Source organism: Odocoileus virginianus, unplaced genomic scaffold, assembly GCF_023699985.2.
Source record: "Odocoileus virginianus isolate 20LAN1187 ecotype Illinois unplaced genomic scaffold, Ovbor_1.2 Unplaced_Scaffold_2, whole genome shotgun sequence".
Classification (NCBI taxonomy): Eukaryota; Metazoa; Chordata; class Mammalia; order Artiodactyla; family Cervidae; genus Odocoileus; species Odocoileus virginianus.
Window position 1 is genome coordinate 224,630 of NW_027224264.1, and position 14,173 is coordinate 238,802.

General features: G+C 37.1%; 1 protein-coding gene across 4 annotated transcripts in view; it reads left to right on the forward strand.

Annotated features, from left to right (window-relative positions):
• XIAP (X-linked inhibitor of apoptosis) overlaps positions 1 to 13,932 on the forward strand; it is a 38,200-nt gene extending 24,268 nt beyond the window's left edge. For all 4 annotated transcript variants that reach the window (XM_070462293.1, XM_070462291.1, XM_020894261.2 and 1 more), the window contains 2 exons: positions 3,288 to 3,488; positions 9,368 to 13,932. In XM_070462293.1, the coding sequence (XP_070318394.1) occupies positions 3,288 to 3,488; positions 9,368 to 9,561 (395 nt within the window). In that variant the 3' untranslated portion in view covers positions 9,562 to 13,932. The remainder of the gene's footprint in view (positions 1 to 3,287; positions 3,489 to 9,367) is intronic.
• The last annotated feature ends 241 nt before the right edge of the window (positions 13,933 to 14,173 follow it).

A 14,173-nucleotide genomic window follows, 5' to 3' on the forward strand; every position in this document is an offset into this window, starting at 1 on the left:
TCAGTCAAGTCTGACTCTTTGCGACTTCATGAAGCACAGCACGCCAGGCCTCCCTGTCCATCACCAACTCCCAGAGTCCACCCAAACCCATGTCCATCGAGTCGATGATGCCATCCAACCATCTCATCCTCTGTCGTCCCCTTCTCCTCCTGCCTTCAATCTTTCCCAGCATCAGGGTCTTTTCAAATGAGTCAGCTCTTCGCATCAGGTGGCCAAAGTACTGGAGTTTCAGCTTCAACATCAGTCCCTCCAATGAACACCCAGGACTGATCTCCTTTAGGATGGACTGGTTGGATCTCCTTGCAGTCCAAGGGACTCTCAAGAGTCTTCTCCAACACCACAGTTCAAAAGCATCAATTCTTTGACACTCAGCTTTGCTTTATGGTCCAACTCTCACCATCCATACATGACCACTGGAAAAACCATAGCCTTGACTAGACGGACCTTTGTTGGCAAAGTAATGTCTCTGCTTTTCAGTATGCTCTCTAGGTTGGTCAAAACTTTCCTTCCAAGGTAAGCGTCTTTTATTTTATTTTTTTTCGTTTATTTTTATTAGTTGGAGGCTAATTACTTTACAATATTGTAGTGGGTTTTGTCATACATTGACATGAATCAGCCATGGTTTTTACATGTATTGTAAGCGTCTTTTAATTTCATGGCTGCAGTCACCATCTGCAGTGATTTTGGAGCCCAGAAAAATAAAGTCAGCTACTGTTTCCACTGTTTCCCCATCTATCTGCCATGAAGTGATGGGACCGGATGCCATGATCTTAGTTTTCTGAATGTTGAGCTTTAAGCCAACTTTTTCACTCTCCTCTTTCACTTTCATCAAGAGGCTCTTTAGTTCTTCCTTACTTTCTGCCATAAGGATGGTGTCATCTGCATATCTGAGGTTATTGATATTTCTCCCGCCAGTCTTGATTCCAGCTTGTGCTTCTTCCAGCCTGGCGTTTCTCATGATGTACTCTGCATAGCAGTTAAATAAGCAGGATGATAATATACTGCCTTGACGTACTCCTTTTCCTCTTTAGAACCAGTCTGTTGTTCCATGTCCAGTTCTAACTGTTGCTTCCTGACCTGCATACAGGTTTCTCAAGAGGCAGGGCAGGTGGCCTGGTATTCCCATCTCTTTAAGAATTTTCCACAGTTTATTGTGATCCACACAGTCAAAGGCTTTGGCATAGTCAATAAAGCAGAAATAGATGTTTTTCTGGAACTCTCTTGCTTTTTCGATGATCCAGCGGATGTTGGCAATTTGATCTCTGGTTCCTCTGCCTTTTCTAAAACCAGCTTGAACATCTGGAAGTTCACGGTTCACGTATTGCTGAAGCCTGGCTTGGAGAATTTTAAGCATTACTTTACTAGCGTGTGAGATGAGTGCAATTGTGCAGTAGTTTGAGCATTCTTTGGCATTGACTTTCTTTGGGATTGGAACGAAAACTGACCTTTTCCAGTCCTGTGGCCACTGCTGAGTTTTCCAAATTTGCTGGCATATTGAGTGCAGCACTTTCACAGCATCATCTTTCAGGATTTGAAATAGCTCAACTGGAATTCCATTACCTCCCCTAGTTTTTTATACATATAAGTCCCATGTCAAGTATATGATTTGCAAATATTTTCTCCTATTCTATGGGTTGTCTTTTCACTTTCTTGATAGTGTCCTTAAGAGTTTTATGCTTTTAGCTCTTAACATTTAGGTCTGTGATCCATTTTGAGTTAATATTTTGTATATGGTATGAGGGAGAGGTTCATCTAACCATCACCCAGATCAAGATACAGAACATCTCTACCACCCTGGAAAGCTCCTTCAGGCCCCTTCACAATCGATATTTACCCTCAAGTTATATCCTGACTTCTATTACCATAGATTAGATTTGAACATCTTAAAAATGTAATCATACAATATGTACTCCATTGTCTCTGGTTCATCATTATGTTGATGTTTTGCTTATCATGTCTATGTGATTGATCCATGTTGTCTGTGGCAGTAGTTCATTCTTCTTCCTTGCTGTTTAGTATTTGAATATACCACAATTTACTTATCCGTTCACCTGATAAATGACACTTGAGTTGTTTCCAGTTTGGGGCTGTTATAAATAACACTGCTATGAATATTCTTGTGTATGTCTTTTGTGGGTATATGTACTCATTTTTAATACTGAAGAGTGGGGAATTCCTGAAGGCCTAGTGGTTAGGACTTGGCACTTTCACTGCTGGGGGGTGGGGGAGGGAGGAGGGCATGTTCAATCCCTGATCAGGAAACTAAGATCCTTCAAGCTGCACAGCTTGGAAAAGAAAAAAGGAAAAAAAAAATACCCAAGAGTGAAAGTGATGAGTCAGAGGATAGAAGTCTCTTTTAGCACATCACTACACAATCTGGTAAGATTAGTATTCATCAGGCAGACAAAAGATTTAAGAACTTTGCCCAGGGAGGAGAGTGAACAAAGGCATGAAGTCAAAGCAGAGAGACTGTCTCCTCCTGGAACTAGAAGTATTTCCTTTGATTTACACCTAGGAATTGGAAGGCCAAGAGTTCTACTAAGCTCTTCCCAGGTGGCTCAGTGGTAAAGAATCCACCTGCCAATGCAGGAGATGCAGGTTTGATCCCTGGGTCAGGAAGATCCCCTGGAGAAGGGCATGGCAACCCACTCCAGTATTTTTGCCTGGGAAATCCCATGGACAGAGGAGCCTGGCAGGCTGCAGTCCATGGGGTCGCAAAGAGCGGACACGACTTAGCGACTAAACACCACCACCACCACCACCACCACCACCATCACCATCTGTAGTCCTACCTTGAGCGTCATTAAAGTGAGTTTGTATTAGGTTTCTTGCCTTATCTAGTCTACCCACTCAACTGCAGAAACTAAGTCTGAGATATAGGAAACTGATACATTGAAGGTCACAGACTGGAACTTCTATTTCCCATGATAATTGTGGTGACTTGGTAAAGAGGTCCACAGTTTCAGAATTTTTGAAGCACTTAACCCTTTTTGTACCTGTTTTACCTTGTCTTGTACTTTTTATCATAGTCTTTAAAGCACCTAATCTCAATTCCTAATACTGCAAATACATACTCATTGTACTTTCAACTATTTTAAGAATCTGAAAGTGATTCTTCAGTGCCTAAATATTTCTAAATCCTCTTCCCAAAGCAGCTTTGGTTTGCTGGTTTGGTTTTGATTTTTTTGCTTGTTGCTTAAGTTTTTCTTCTTAATGATACTCTGCTATTGAGTTGTGTTAATGAAAATAAAGTCTGTGATTTTTTTCCTTACCAATTTTCATTTCAGATGATACAATATTCCAAAATCCTATGGTACAAGAAGCTATACGAATGGGATTCAGTTTCAAGGACATTAAGAAAACAATGGAGGGGAAAATTCAGACATCTGGGAGCAACTATAAATCACTTGAGGTTCTGGTTGCAGATCTAGTGAATGCTCAGAAAGACAATACACAAGATGAATCAAGTCAGACTTCATTACAGAAAGGTATGCATGCCTGTGTTGTAAAAGCAAGACACACCTAGTATTTCATTATGGATAGTATCTTATATGACTATGTGGCCCATGCATTTTCCTCCTCTCGTATTTCCCCTTGGATAAATGTTTAATTTTTAAACTTTATTATGAAAGATGTCAAACATACTCAAAAGTGGAGAGAACAGTATAATGAACCCTCAAATACCCATCAGCCAGCTTCAATAATTGTCAACACTTTTTCAGTCTCGCTTCCTTTCTTCCCCCAACTTTGTTTTTTGCTGTAGTATTTCAGAGTAAATCCCAGACATCCTATATACCACTTGCCTATAAACACTTCAATAACTAGGGACTTTTTTTTTTTTAACATGACCTTAATACTGTGTGTTAATCTGCTCAGACTGTTATAACAGTACCATAGACTGGGTGGCTTAGACAGCAGACATTTGTTTCTTATACTTCTGGAAGCTGGGAAGTCCAAGGTGCAGGTAGATTTGGTTCCTGGTGAAAACTCTCTTCTAGGCTGGCAGATGGCTGCCTTCTCTGTCCTCGCTTGGCCAAGAGAGATAGCATTCTGCTTTCTCTTCCTCAACATTGATCCCATCATGGAGTCCCATCATCATGACCCCATGTAAACCAAATCACCTTTCGAAGGCCCTACCTCTAAGCACCATCACATAGGGTGTGAGGGCTTCAATGTGAGTTTTGGAGAGAAAGACATTTAGCCCATGATATACTATTGTAACACTTAACAGAATTAACAGTAATTCCATAATATCATCTGAAATTCAGTTGATTTTAATTTTCCTCATCATCTTAAAATGTTTTTACATTTGATTTGTTCTGATCAGGATCCAAGTAAGATCTACTGATCTATTAATTTTAAAAGTGTAAGTTTATGCTCTATTTTAGGTAAAGAACAACAAAGGGCTAACTTTTATCATTGCGTGTAGACTCTAAGTTTTGTAGTTGAAACTGCTTGGATTTAGAGTATTTTGTAACTTTCCACATGATATAAATATGTAAAAGGGTCATACTGCTAAATAGAGCTTGAATTAAATGCATTTTAATACTGTGATTCATATACAAATTGTATTGAATAATGTAGAAGTATATAATCATTCTCTAAGCTTTTGACCACCTCTACCAAAAAATGAGAATTCTCCAAGTGCTAATGAACTTAAAAGTTCACTTATTTTGTTTTTTACATTCAAGACCCTTTTGATCTTTAAGTTATTTCAGATGCTTTTGAAACATTATTCAGATAATCAAATAAGTCATAGAGCAGTATAATATTGATGAGTTTTAAATTACTCTAGTTGGTGTAGAAGATTCAGCAGAAAGCAGGCTACTCTTTTCCTTAAAGATACATTAATTTAAAAAAAAAGATACATTAATTTAAAACCTATAATAGCTCCTCTTGTCTTGGCGATAGTGAAACAAATCATTTACTTTGTGATACAAGTGACTGTGTCATTTTCCCCTGCATCTTCACCAGTCTCAAACTTAATTTAAGTTTGACAGTTAGGTGTTAATTTTTATACCTGAAGGTGTTTACAGCAGAAAGATTTAGTGGGTTGCAGTAGGAAGAGAACAAAGGACAGGGTGCATCGGGGGATGTCTCTATTCAACAGGAGTTTGTGGGAAGTTCTCATCATTACTGAGATTACAAGCTGGGGTCGTGTGGGAAAGAGGGCCTAAGTTAATGCCAGTTCTCAAGGGCACATGTTAGAATTCATCAGTTGACGTCTCCTTAGTCTCACAAAATTGAGAGGCAGGTCATTGATACAGGCAAGCTTTTCATGAGGGGGCTGCTGTCTATTTTTCCTCCCAAAAGCTGATGAGGAAAACTGGCACTAAGATCTTTTAATTCTGTACAAAATAGAGGGTGGGCCTAATTGAAGTAAAAGCAGATGAAATTTACTAGAAAAAAATATAATGTTACTCACTAAGAAATCCTAGATTCAATACTAGCTTTTATACCATTGTCTCTGTAACAGAGAATACCCCAGTCTTCTAAAGTGAAGTCGCTCAGTCGTGTCCGACTCTTTGTGACCCCATGGACTGTAGCCTACCAGGCTCCTTCGTCCATGGGATTTTCCAGGCAAGAGTACTGGAGTGGGTTGTAAAGATAGTACCAAATTAGTATCTTTTCCCCTTTCTTTTTAAAAATGACATTGTATGATATAAAGCCCTTTACTTCATGTGTGTGGTAAGACACTTATTTTAATCCTTACATATATATCATGGAACGTAATGTAAAATTCAAATAACCCATGCATATTTCTTATCAGTCTGTCTTTCCACATAGATCTGCTCTGATTGGAACATGAATAACATCAGTTTATTCTACAAGTGGTTTATAGTAATGTAGTAAAAATATTAGCAGATACCATGAAAAATTATCTGGCTATTGCCTTTATTGCTATGTGCCAGGTACCTCCCAACCTAGAAGAGGGTTTTGTGGCACGTAGAGGGGGAAGGGTGGCTCAGGAAAAGATGTAGAACCCAATGGTTACTCTTTAGGCTAGAGTGAAGTAAAAACTCTTAGTCTGGGAAAAAATGCCCAGAGCATCACCATCTCAAGTAAATGTCTGTATGCACTGTAATATGGAACTGTAAACAATCAGAACCAATCAAAACCAAAGGAACCTTAAATATCCTATAATAATTTTCATTACTTCAGAGAAAACTGAGGTGCTGATGAACTGTTACTCAAGATCACGCAGATAGTTGGGAGTAAAATTCTGGTTTCCTGACTTATGGTCCAGTGGTGTTTTTGTGTTTTTTTTTTTAAATTGTGGGTAATTCCCTGGTGGTCCTATGGTTAGGACTTGACACTTTTAGTACCAAGGACCCAGGTTCAATCCCTGGTCCAGGAAGTAAGATCCCACAAGTCACGTGGTGTGGCAAAAAAAAGATAAATACACATAAAATTTACCATCTTAGCCATTTTTAAGTGTACAGTTCAGTAGTGTTAAGTACATTCACATTGTTGTGCAATAATCTCCAGAGCTCTTTTCATCTACAAAACTGAAACTCTTTATCTTTTAAACAGCTTCCATTTTCCCGTTCCCCTAGCAGCCACCATTCTGCTTTCTGTCTCTGTAAATTCGACTACTGTAGGTATCTGATCCAGTGTCCTTTTTTATTCTTTTTAGCATCACATGCAAAAGTAATGTGTAAATTAATTATTTTCCTCTTCATGGTTTTTTTGGATTACAAAGGTAGTTTTATAAAACACTTCAAAGGGGTCCCCTCACCCCCAGGACTGGCCTGGGGGAGAGAGACTACCTGAGAGGAGGGAACCCCAAAAGAGACCTGCTGTGGACTCGCAAAAGGAATGCCTGGGTACTGGGGGCTGTGAGCATGACAGGAGGAAGTGTAGTGGGACAGGCTCCAGGCACACAGGCAAAGCAAGAGAAGATTGGACAAAAAGCCACAAAGTTACTTGGGTTGCTTCTTTTCATTTGCCTTTTTCAGCTTTTGCTGCCTGATCTGCTTGTGGACCACAGCAAAAAGCTTGTCATCTCAGTGTTTTCTCTTAACCAAGTCACTCTGCTTTTCCATATTCCTCTGGCAGGCTGGCTTTCGCTGGTTGCCACAGTCTTGGTGATGGCAGTAATACACACTATTCTGACTTTTTTGGTCAGATGCATCCATATAATATAAATCAGTTTATAATGCCATCCCTTTACTTTTGTTGTTTGCTATGCCCCGAATGCCTTTTTCCTATTTGTATACCTAATATTCCCCACTGCACCCCTGATTCCCTATACCCATTTCTTGAATTTGTCCTTCAAGGCTCAGCTCAAAGGTCACTCTTTGAAGTTTCCCCAAAGACCCATAGCACACTTTGCAGTGTCCTCTTCTCTACTCTCTCTGTTAAAGCATTTGTAACGTTGTTTTGGAACTTTTTCTGTCCCCTCCTATCTGTTAGGCTTCTTAAGGACAGGCAGTTTATCTTTCTTATCTCTATGTTCCATATTTGAGTTTTGAATTATGCCCAGGAGGTTGCCTTTTAAGAAAAAAAGGGATCAAATAATCCTTTTCTCCATGACTAGCCAAGAAAACCTTACTGAAGCAATTCTGGTATCTTTTTCCAGGTTAAAACCTTTCACCGGCTCTGGGGCCCTCGGTGTCAAGTCCAAACTCCTTTCCATGGGTTACCAGATCCTTCATGACCAGGCTCCTGCTAACCTTCTCTAGCCTCATGCTGTAGTCTCATGCTATTTCCCCTTTACATTCTCTTCCCAAACCTTACCTGTGCACTTGCAGGCCTCATTCTGTTTCTCTCCTTGGAACCTCCCTATATCATTTCCTCTGCCCAGAGCCCTCTTCTCCCACTGCTCTTGTCCCCCAAGGTCTAAGGTCTTCTCCCTCTCTTAGTTTGCTCCTACTTATCCTTTAGGACCCAATTTAGGTATAATTTTTTTCTGGAAGGCCTTCCCTCTGTGTTTGTATACATGGATACACAGCCTTCCTACATTCTTCATAACATATTGTAATTACTTTAATCATTACATTGTATTATAATTTCCTGCCTGCTTGTGTTCCTGACTTGTCTATGAATAGATTAGGAGCCCAGAATCTATATATGTGTTAATCTATCTCTAATGCCTAGAACCTAGCTAAGTGTTCCATAAGCATTTGTTGAATAAAATTAAACCACTGTTTTCCAAACTTGTTTTCAAAATAGTGTTCCCCAGAATGTTAAGAGATGTCATGAAAAAGGAGCTCTGTAGTTAAATAGGGAATGCATTTTGAATTTCTAAGAGGGCATATATGCTTTATTATACTACCCTCAACTTGATAGCCATGGTTCAGAAATGCCAGTGTGCTCAACCCCAGAAATATTAGATTGAGTGAATGGGGCCCAGGAATCTATTTTTTTTTTTAATGCCCCTAGTCATTCTCATGTGAAGCTAAATTTGGAAACCACTGGTATACAGTGATCACAAAGATTGTTAAAATATGTAATACATTTGGAGCCATGCCTAGCACATAGTAGAAGTGCTGTATTACTTTTAACTGCTGCTATTGCTGATGTTGTTGTCATAGTTATATATGATTGTGAAACATATTCTTGTGCCACATTTGTTAACATTTCTCAAAACTAAGTTTGACAAAGGCTGAATTAAACAAGAACTTCAGTGCCACCTGTATATTGATGATGCCCAGGTTTCTATCTTTAGCCCTGATTTCTTCTGACCTTAAGACTTAACTCTCCGATCACCTACTGGACATTTTTATATGGATGCCCTGCAAACACCTCAGAAATATCTTAAAAATCCCAAACCTGTACCTCCATTTTTATTTCCTATTGGCACTACCATCCCCTTGTCAGCCATGCTAGAAATCTTGAAATCAACTTTATTTCCTCTTTCTTCTTCACCCTTCACATCTAATCACTAAATCCTACTTGTCCCATTTCACAAGTGGCCCTCCACTTCCATCTCTCCATTTCTGGAATAAGCCGTGCCCTTTCAATATGCTGCTACTTTTACCTAACCCTTGCTTCTCTGCTTAGCAAATTGCTGTTTTTAAATGTCACTCTTCCATTTCCCCCCTTCCCCACCCAATAGCCACCAACCTGTGAAACCTTCCCCACCTAACCTGAACAGAACTTGTTCTGTTGCCTTGTCCCAGAGCACTTTGTAACTTTATTACAGCACTTAGCACTCTGTACTTTGTGCTTACTCCTGTAGCTTCAGCTCACATCCTTCTCTCCCACTAGCCTGTGAACTGCTTAACAGTAGATGCCATGTGTGAGTTATCCCATCTCCTGACACTTGATCAGCGTCCAGCACATAGTAGGGGTTCACACTGTTTCAGTGAATTTAACCAACTCAGAAAGTCTAAAATTAACACATTTTTTTCTCTTTGTACAGACATTAGTACTGAAGAGCAGCTAAGGCTCCTGCAAGAGGAGAAGGTTTGCAAAATCTGTATGGATAGAAATATTGCTGTCGTCTTTATTCCTTGTGGACATCTGGTCACTTGTAAACAGTGTGCTGAAGCAGTTGACAAGTGTCCCATGTGCTACACAGTCATTACTTTCAAGCAAAAAATTTTCATGTCATAATCTAACTACAGTAGGCGTCTTATGTTCTTATTACCCTGATTGAATGTGTGATGTAAACCAACTTGAAGAAATCAGCATTGAATTCCATTAGCATTTGCTGCAAAGTAGGAAGGAAATGTAAGCTGCGATGTTATAGTTGGCAGTCTAAAATTTGAATTTCTGGATTTTTCAGGATGTTAACTGTATTAGCTGTTCTATTTTTTTCCCACTGTTATTTAATTGAAACCCTAGACTAAGAAGCATCATATTGTAACTGATCACAATGTGTGTTTTATAGTACACTGACTTAGTTATCTAAATGTAAGTGAATTAATCAATTGAATTTTTCATTCATTTTGGATAGACTTAACAAATAGAGCGTTCTGTATGAATGTGGAGATTAGAGTTAATCTCCCCAATCACATAATTTGTTTTGTGTGAAAAAGGAGTGAACTGTTCCACACTGGTGGAAAGATGGAGATGATTTTTAGATGTTTGTGTTTTAGGATTTTGTCCATTTTCTTTTAAATTATATGCATGTACTTGGGTGGATGATTTTTTTTAATGATTTTGCCATTGTTAAAAGGGTATTTAATGATTGAATACCATTTAGCCTACATGTACTGACATAAAAAGACATCAGAGGTATATCAAGTGGCAAAACACTATGTGTAGAATGAGCCAAGTGAAGGTGTGTGTATTTTATATACATATAGAACAGAAGATTGGAAAGATAGGCACCAAACTGTTAAATGTGGTTTCTCTTGAAAGGGGGTGGGGGGATGGGACCCAGAGGGGCTTATAAGGGCCTTTCACTTTCTACTTTTTTCATTTTGTTCTGTTTGAATTTTTTATAAGTATTATTACTTTTGTAATCAAAATTTTTAGAAAGTATTTTACTGATTTAAAGGCTTAGGCATGTTCAAACGCCTGCAAAACTACTTATTGCTCAGCTTTAGTTTTCCTAATCCAAGAAGGCAGGGCAGTTAACCTTTTTGGTGCCAATGTGAAATTTAAATGTTTATATGTTTTTCCTGCTTTGTGGATGAAAAATATTTCTGAGTGGTAGTTTTCTGACAGGTAGACCATGTCTTCTCTTGTTTCAAAATAAATATTCCTGATTTTGTAAAATGAAATATAAAATATGTCTCAGATCTTCCAATTAATTAGTAAGGATTCATCTTTAATCCTTGCTAGTTTAAGCCTGCCTAAGTCACTTTACTAAAAGATCTTTGTTAACCCAGTATTTTAAACATCTGTCAGCTTATGTAGGTAAAAGTAGAAGCATGTTTGTACACTGCTTGTAGTTATAGTAACAGCTTTCCATGTTGAGATTCTCATATCTTGTATCTTAAATTTCATGTGAATTTTTACCGTTAGGATGCTTAAGATGTATATAGGATAAAATGTCAAGTCTTCACCTAAGCTTTTTGTTTTCTTGTCTAGTAATAGTAGCAGATACTTCTGGAATGTTCTCCCAAGATCCTTAAAAACTTCTTGGAAACTATAAAATACTGACAAGAAAAGAAGAATAGTTTTTTGAATATTAAAGAGAAAATAAAGCTTGAGTAAGAATCAATATAGGTTAAAAAGATAAAAGTTTAAAAACGCCTCATAAAACACCCAGGCAAAGATCCTCACAACAACCTGTTGTAGAGGTGAGTGAGGCATTTTACTGTAGAGAAAAGTTTGAGAGTAAAACTGTCAGTAGTTATATTTTTGTTGTATTTTCTAAGAGAAAGAGTATTGTTACGTTCTCTTAACCTCTGTTAATTACTACTTTGATATTCATTTAAAGCATTACAAATTTAAATGAGAATTTTTAAAGTCAAATAATGACCGTCCTGTTTTTGTTTTACTATGTAAATCCTCAGTTCTTTACTTTTGCACCTTCTTCAACTTAGATTTAGTTATATATTCATTAAAAGTTAAATTTTATATGTATAATCTAAGCTTTAAATTTAAACAAATTACAAGGGGAGAAAAGTGTTAAAGGTTTAAAAATGTGTTTTCCAGGACACGTCAGCTCCAAGTCAGGTAGTTGTTTCAATCTAGTTGTTGTCCAAGGACTGAATTGCTTTAACATAAGGTTTTCCAGTTCTGGGAGCCTCAGTTCTTTAAAACTCTTAAAACTTGTATGTTTAGACTTAAGCAAGACCTTTTTTCTCCCCATGAGTTGTGAAATTTAATGCATGAAGCTGATGTGGCTAACAAGTTTATTTTAAGAATTGTTTAGAAATGCTGTTGCTTCAGGTTCTTAAAATCACTCAGCGCTCCAACTTCTAATCAAATTTTTAAAGACTTACCAATGTTTGCCTGTGTTTGCACTGTGAAAAGCACTGGATCCTTCCCATCTCTTTGTGCAAAGAATGATCACTTGCAACGTCAAAAATACAGCCAGAAAAAAAAAATACAGCCAGATCCAAATCTCAGCCTCCCCCTTCCCAAAACTTCCTTTTCTGTATAAAGTTCACTCTAAGATTTCAAAGGCACCGCCTATTTTACTACATTTTAGTCATGTGAAGAGTCAAGTTTTATAATAAATAGTTGTCTTTATTCATAATAATCTGGTGTGCTGATCAAAAGCCTTGTCTTAATTTTTGAGAAATGAGTTTAGTGTTTATAAATTCAAGTTTATTAAGTAATGGCTTTGTATTACCTTCCCTCCTAGATTTTCGTTTATTTTCCCTTGGGTTAGGGGCTAAGATGGAGTAGGGTGGGTGTAGTGAATGTATGTGATGTGATTTGGCCCTGTGTATTACAGTCTTTTGTTGTTTTATCACTTAAATGTTGGTAGTTTTCTTCCTGGTTTTCATTTTAGTGGGTAAAATTGGTATTTTGAATGGAGACTACCACCACAGCATTAGTTCCACGTATTGTACCCTTTAGACTGAAATCATTGTTTTATTTCCTGATTACCCAGTTGGTTGAATATGGGGGAAAGGGGTGGAGGGATTGGAGAAATAGGATAGGTTGTATATCATTTCCATTAGACAAAGAAGAAAATGGGATGGAATATTTGACAGATATGGTTTTTAGCCACATCTGGTTTAGAAAAGAAGAAAAGAGGTAACCATTTCTTCATCTGTGATTTGCAAATAGTACCTGTCTTACAAAATTATAAGGGTTGAAGGAGACCGTATGTGTAAAATACTTGTTATAAATGTTAATTCCCTTCCTGACACTTTTTTACCTTCCATGGATTTGCCTTGACTCTGGAAATTAGAGCTAAAACTTAGATAATAACTCTTTCACTGACTCTTAATTCATCTTTCTCATTGTTTGTCATAGTTAAGATGCAAATTACAGTACACAAGTAGGTCAAATCCTTAAAAATATTTAAATTCCTTTTATAAAAACTTGAAATAATATTATCAAATTTAGTTGAGCTTTTCTAATAGGAACAATTGGCTTAGTCCCACTTTTATAATCAGTTCCAGTTTGACTTAGCACAATGTGCATTTCACTTTCAGCATAACAGAATCATAGGATGTCAGCTAGAAGTGACCTTAGAGAGTATCTAATTCATCCCCCCCCCTTTTTTTTTCTTTTCTTCTTTTTTTTTGGCATTTATTTATATTAGTTGGAGGCTAATTACTTTACAACATTGTAGTGGTTTTTGCCATACAAAGATGAACCATCTGAGGCTCAAAGGTGAAATGATTTGTTCAAAGCTACATAGCTAATTAGTGATAGCCCAGACTGGGACATATTTTGACGGTGAAAAACTTCAAGCTACCTCTCTAGGGAGGTCTCAAATGTTTATTTTTTCAACTATTCTTTGTTCTATACCATAACATTCACTACATATTAAATGACACTTTATAACTAATACAGTAGGACAATCTTAAATACATATGGCTTCAAATTGTACAATACTGCATTAATGTTTTGGTGGTAAGATTCTATTTTGAAGTCTAAAGTTTGCAGAAATGCATATAGATTTTGTTTCATTTACTACATTCTTCTTGTGTATCATTAATTGTGTATCATTGTGTTTGTGTATCATTTAAAATTACTATGTAAGTATATTTTGTCATTCTGTCTATACTTAGCAACAAACTTGCACTTTTTATTTGATGTAGCAAAGGCTTTAATGTAATTTTTGTTAGAAGATTTTGCATTACCTTTATACTTTATATCTAACCTGACAGAGTGACTGACTCTTATGTCGTTGTAATACTGTTGTGAATAATCACGTGAAATGTGTGAGATAGAGTACTATATTTGTGAATATAATTTTATGGCTGTTTTCATTTAGTAGAAACCTTTCCATCAGTATGGAAAACTAAGAAAATTGCTTTCTACTGTATAATCTGCAGTCACCATAGATTAAAGCTTATTTTTCTGTGAATAAAAACTTATCCAATAAAGCACTATTCTTTAAGATGATATCTTATTACTTTGTGTTTGTTTCACGTCCTCAGAAAAAAATAAAATAGCCCTCTTAAAAATATTAATACTAAAATGTAACCTCCCAAATATATCCTATGCCATTATGGGGCCAGACATTAAGGTACACATCAAGTCATGTGATATTAAAAAAAAGACATCTGCTTTCACATTAGTTTATAGCATTCTATAGTACATGAAAAGTTTATTTTTAGTTTTGTGTAAAAATATGAAACTCCCT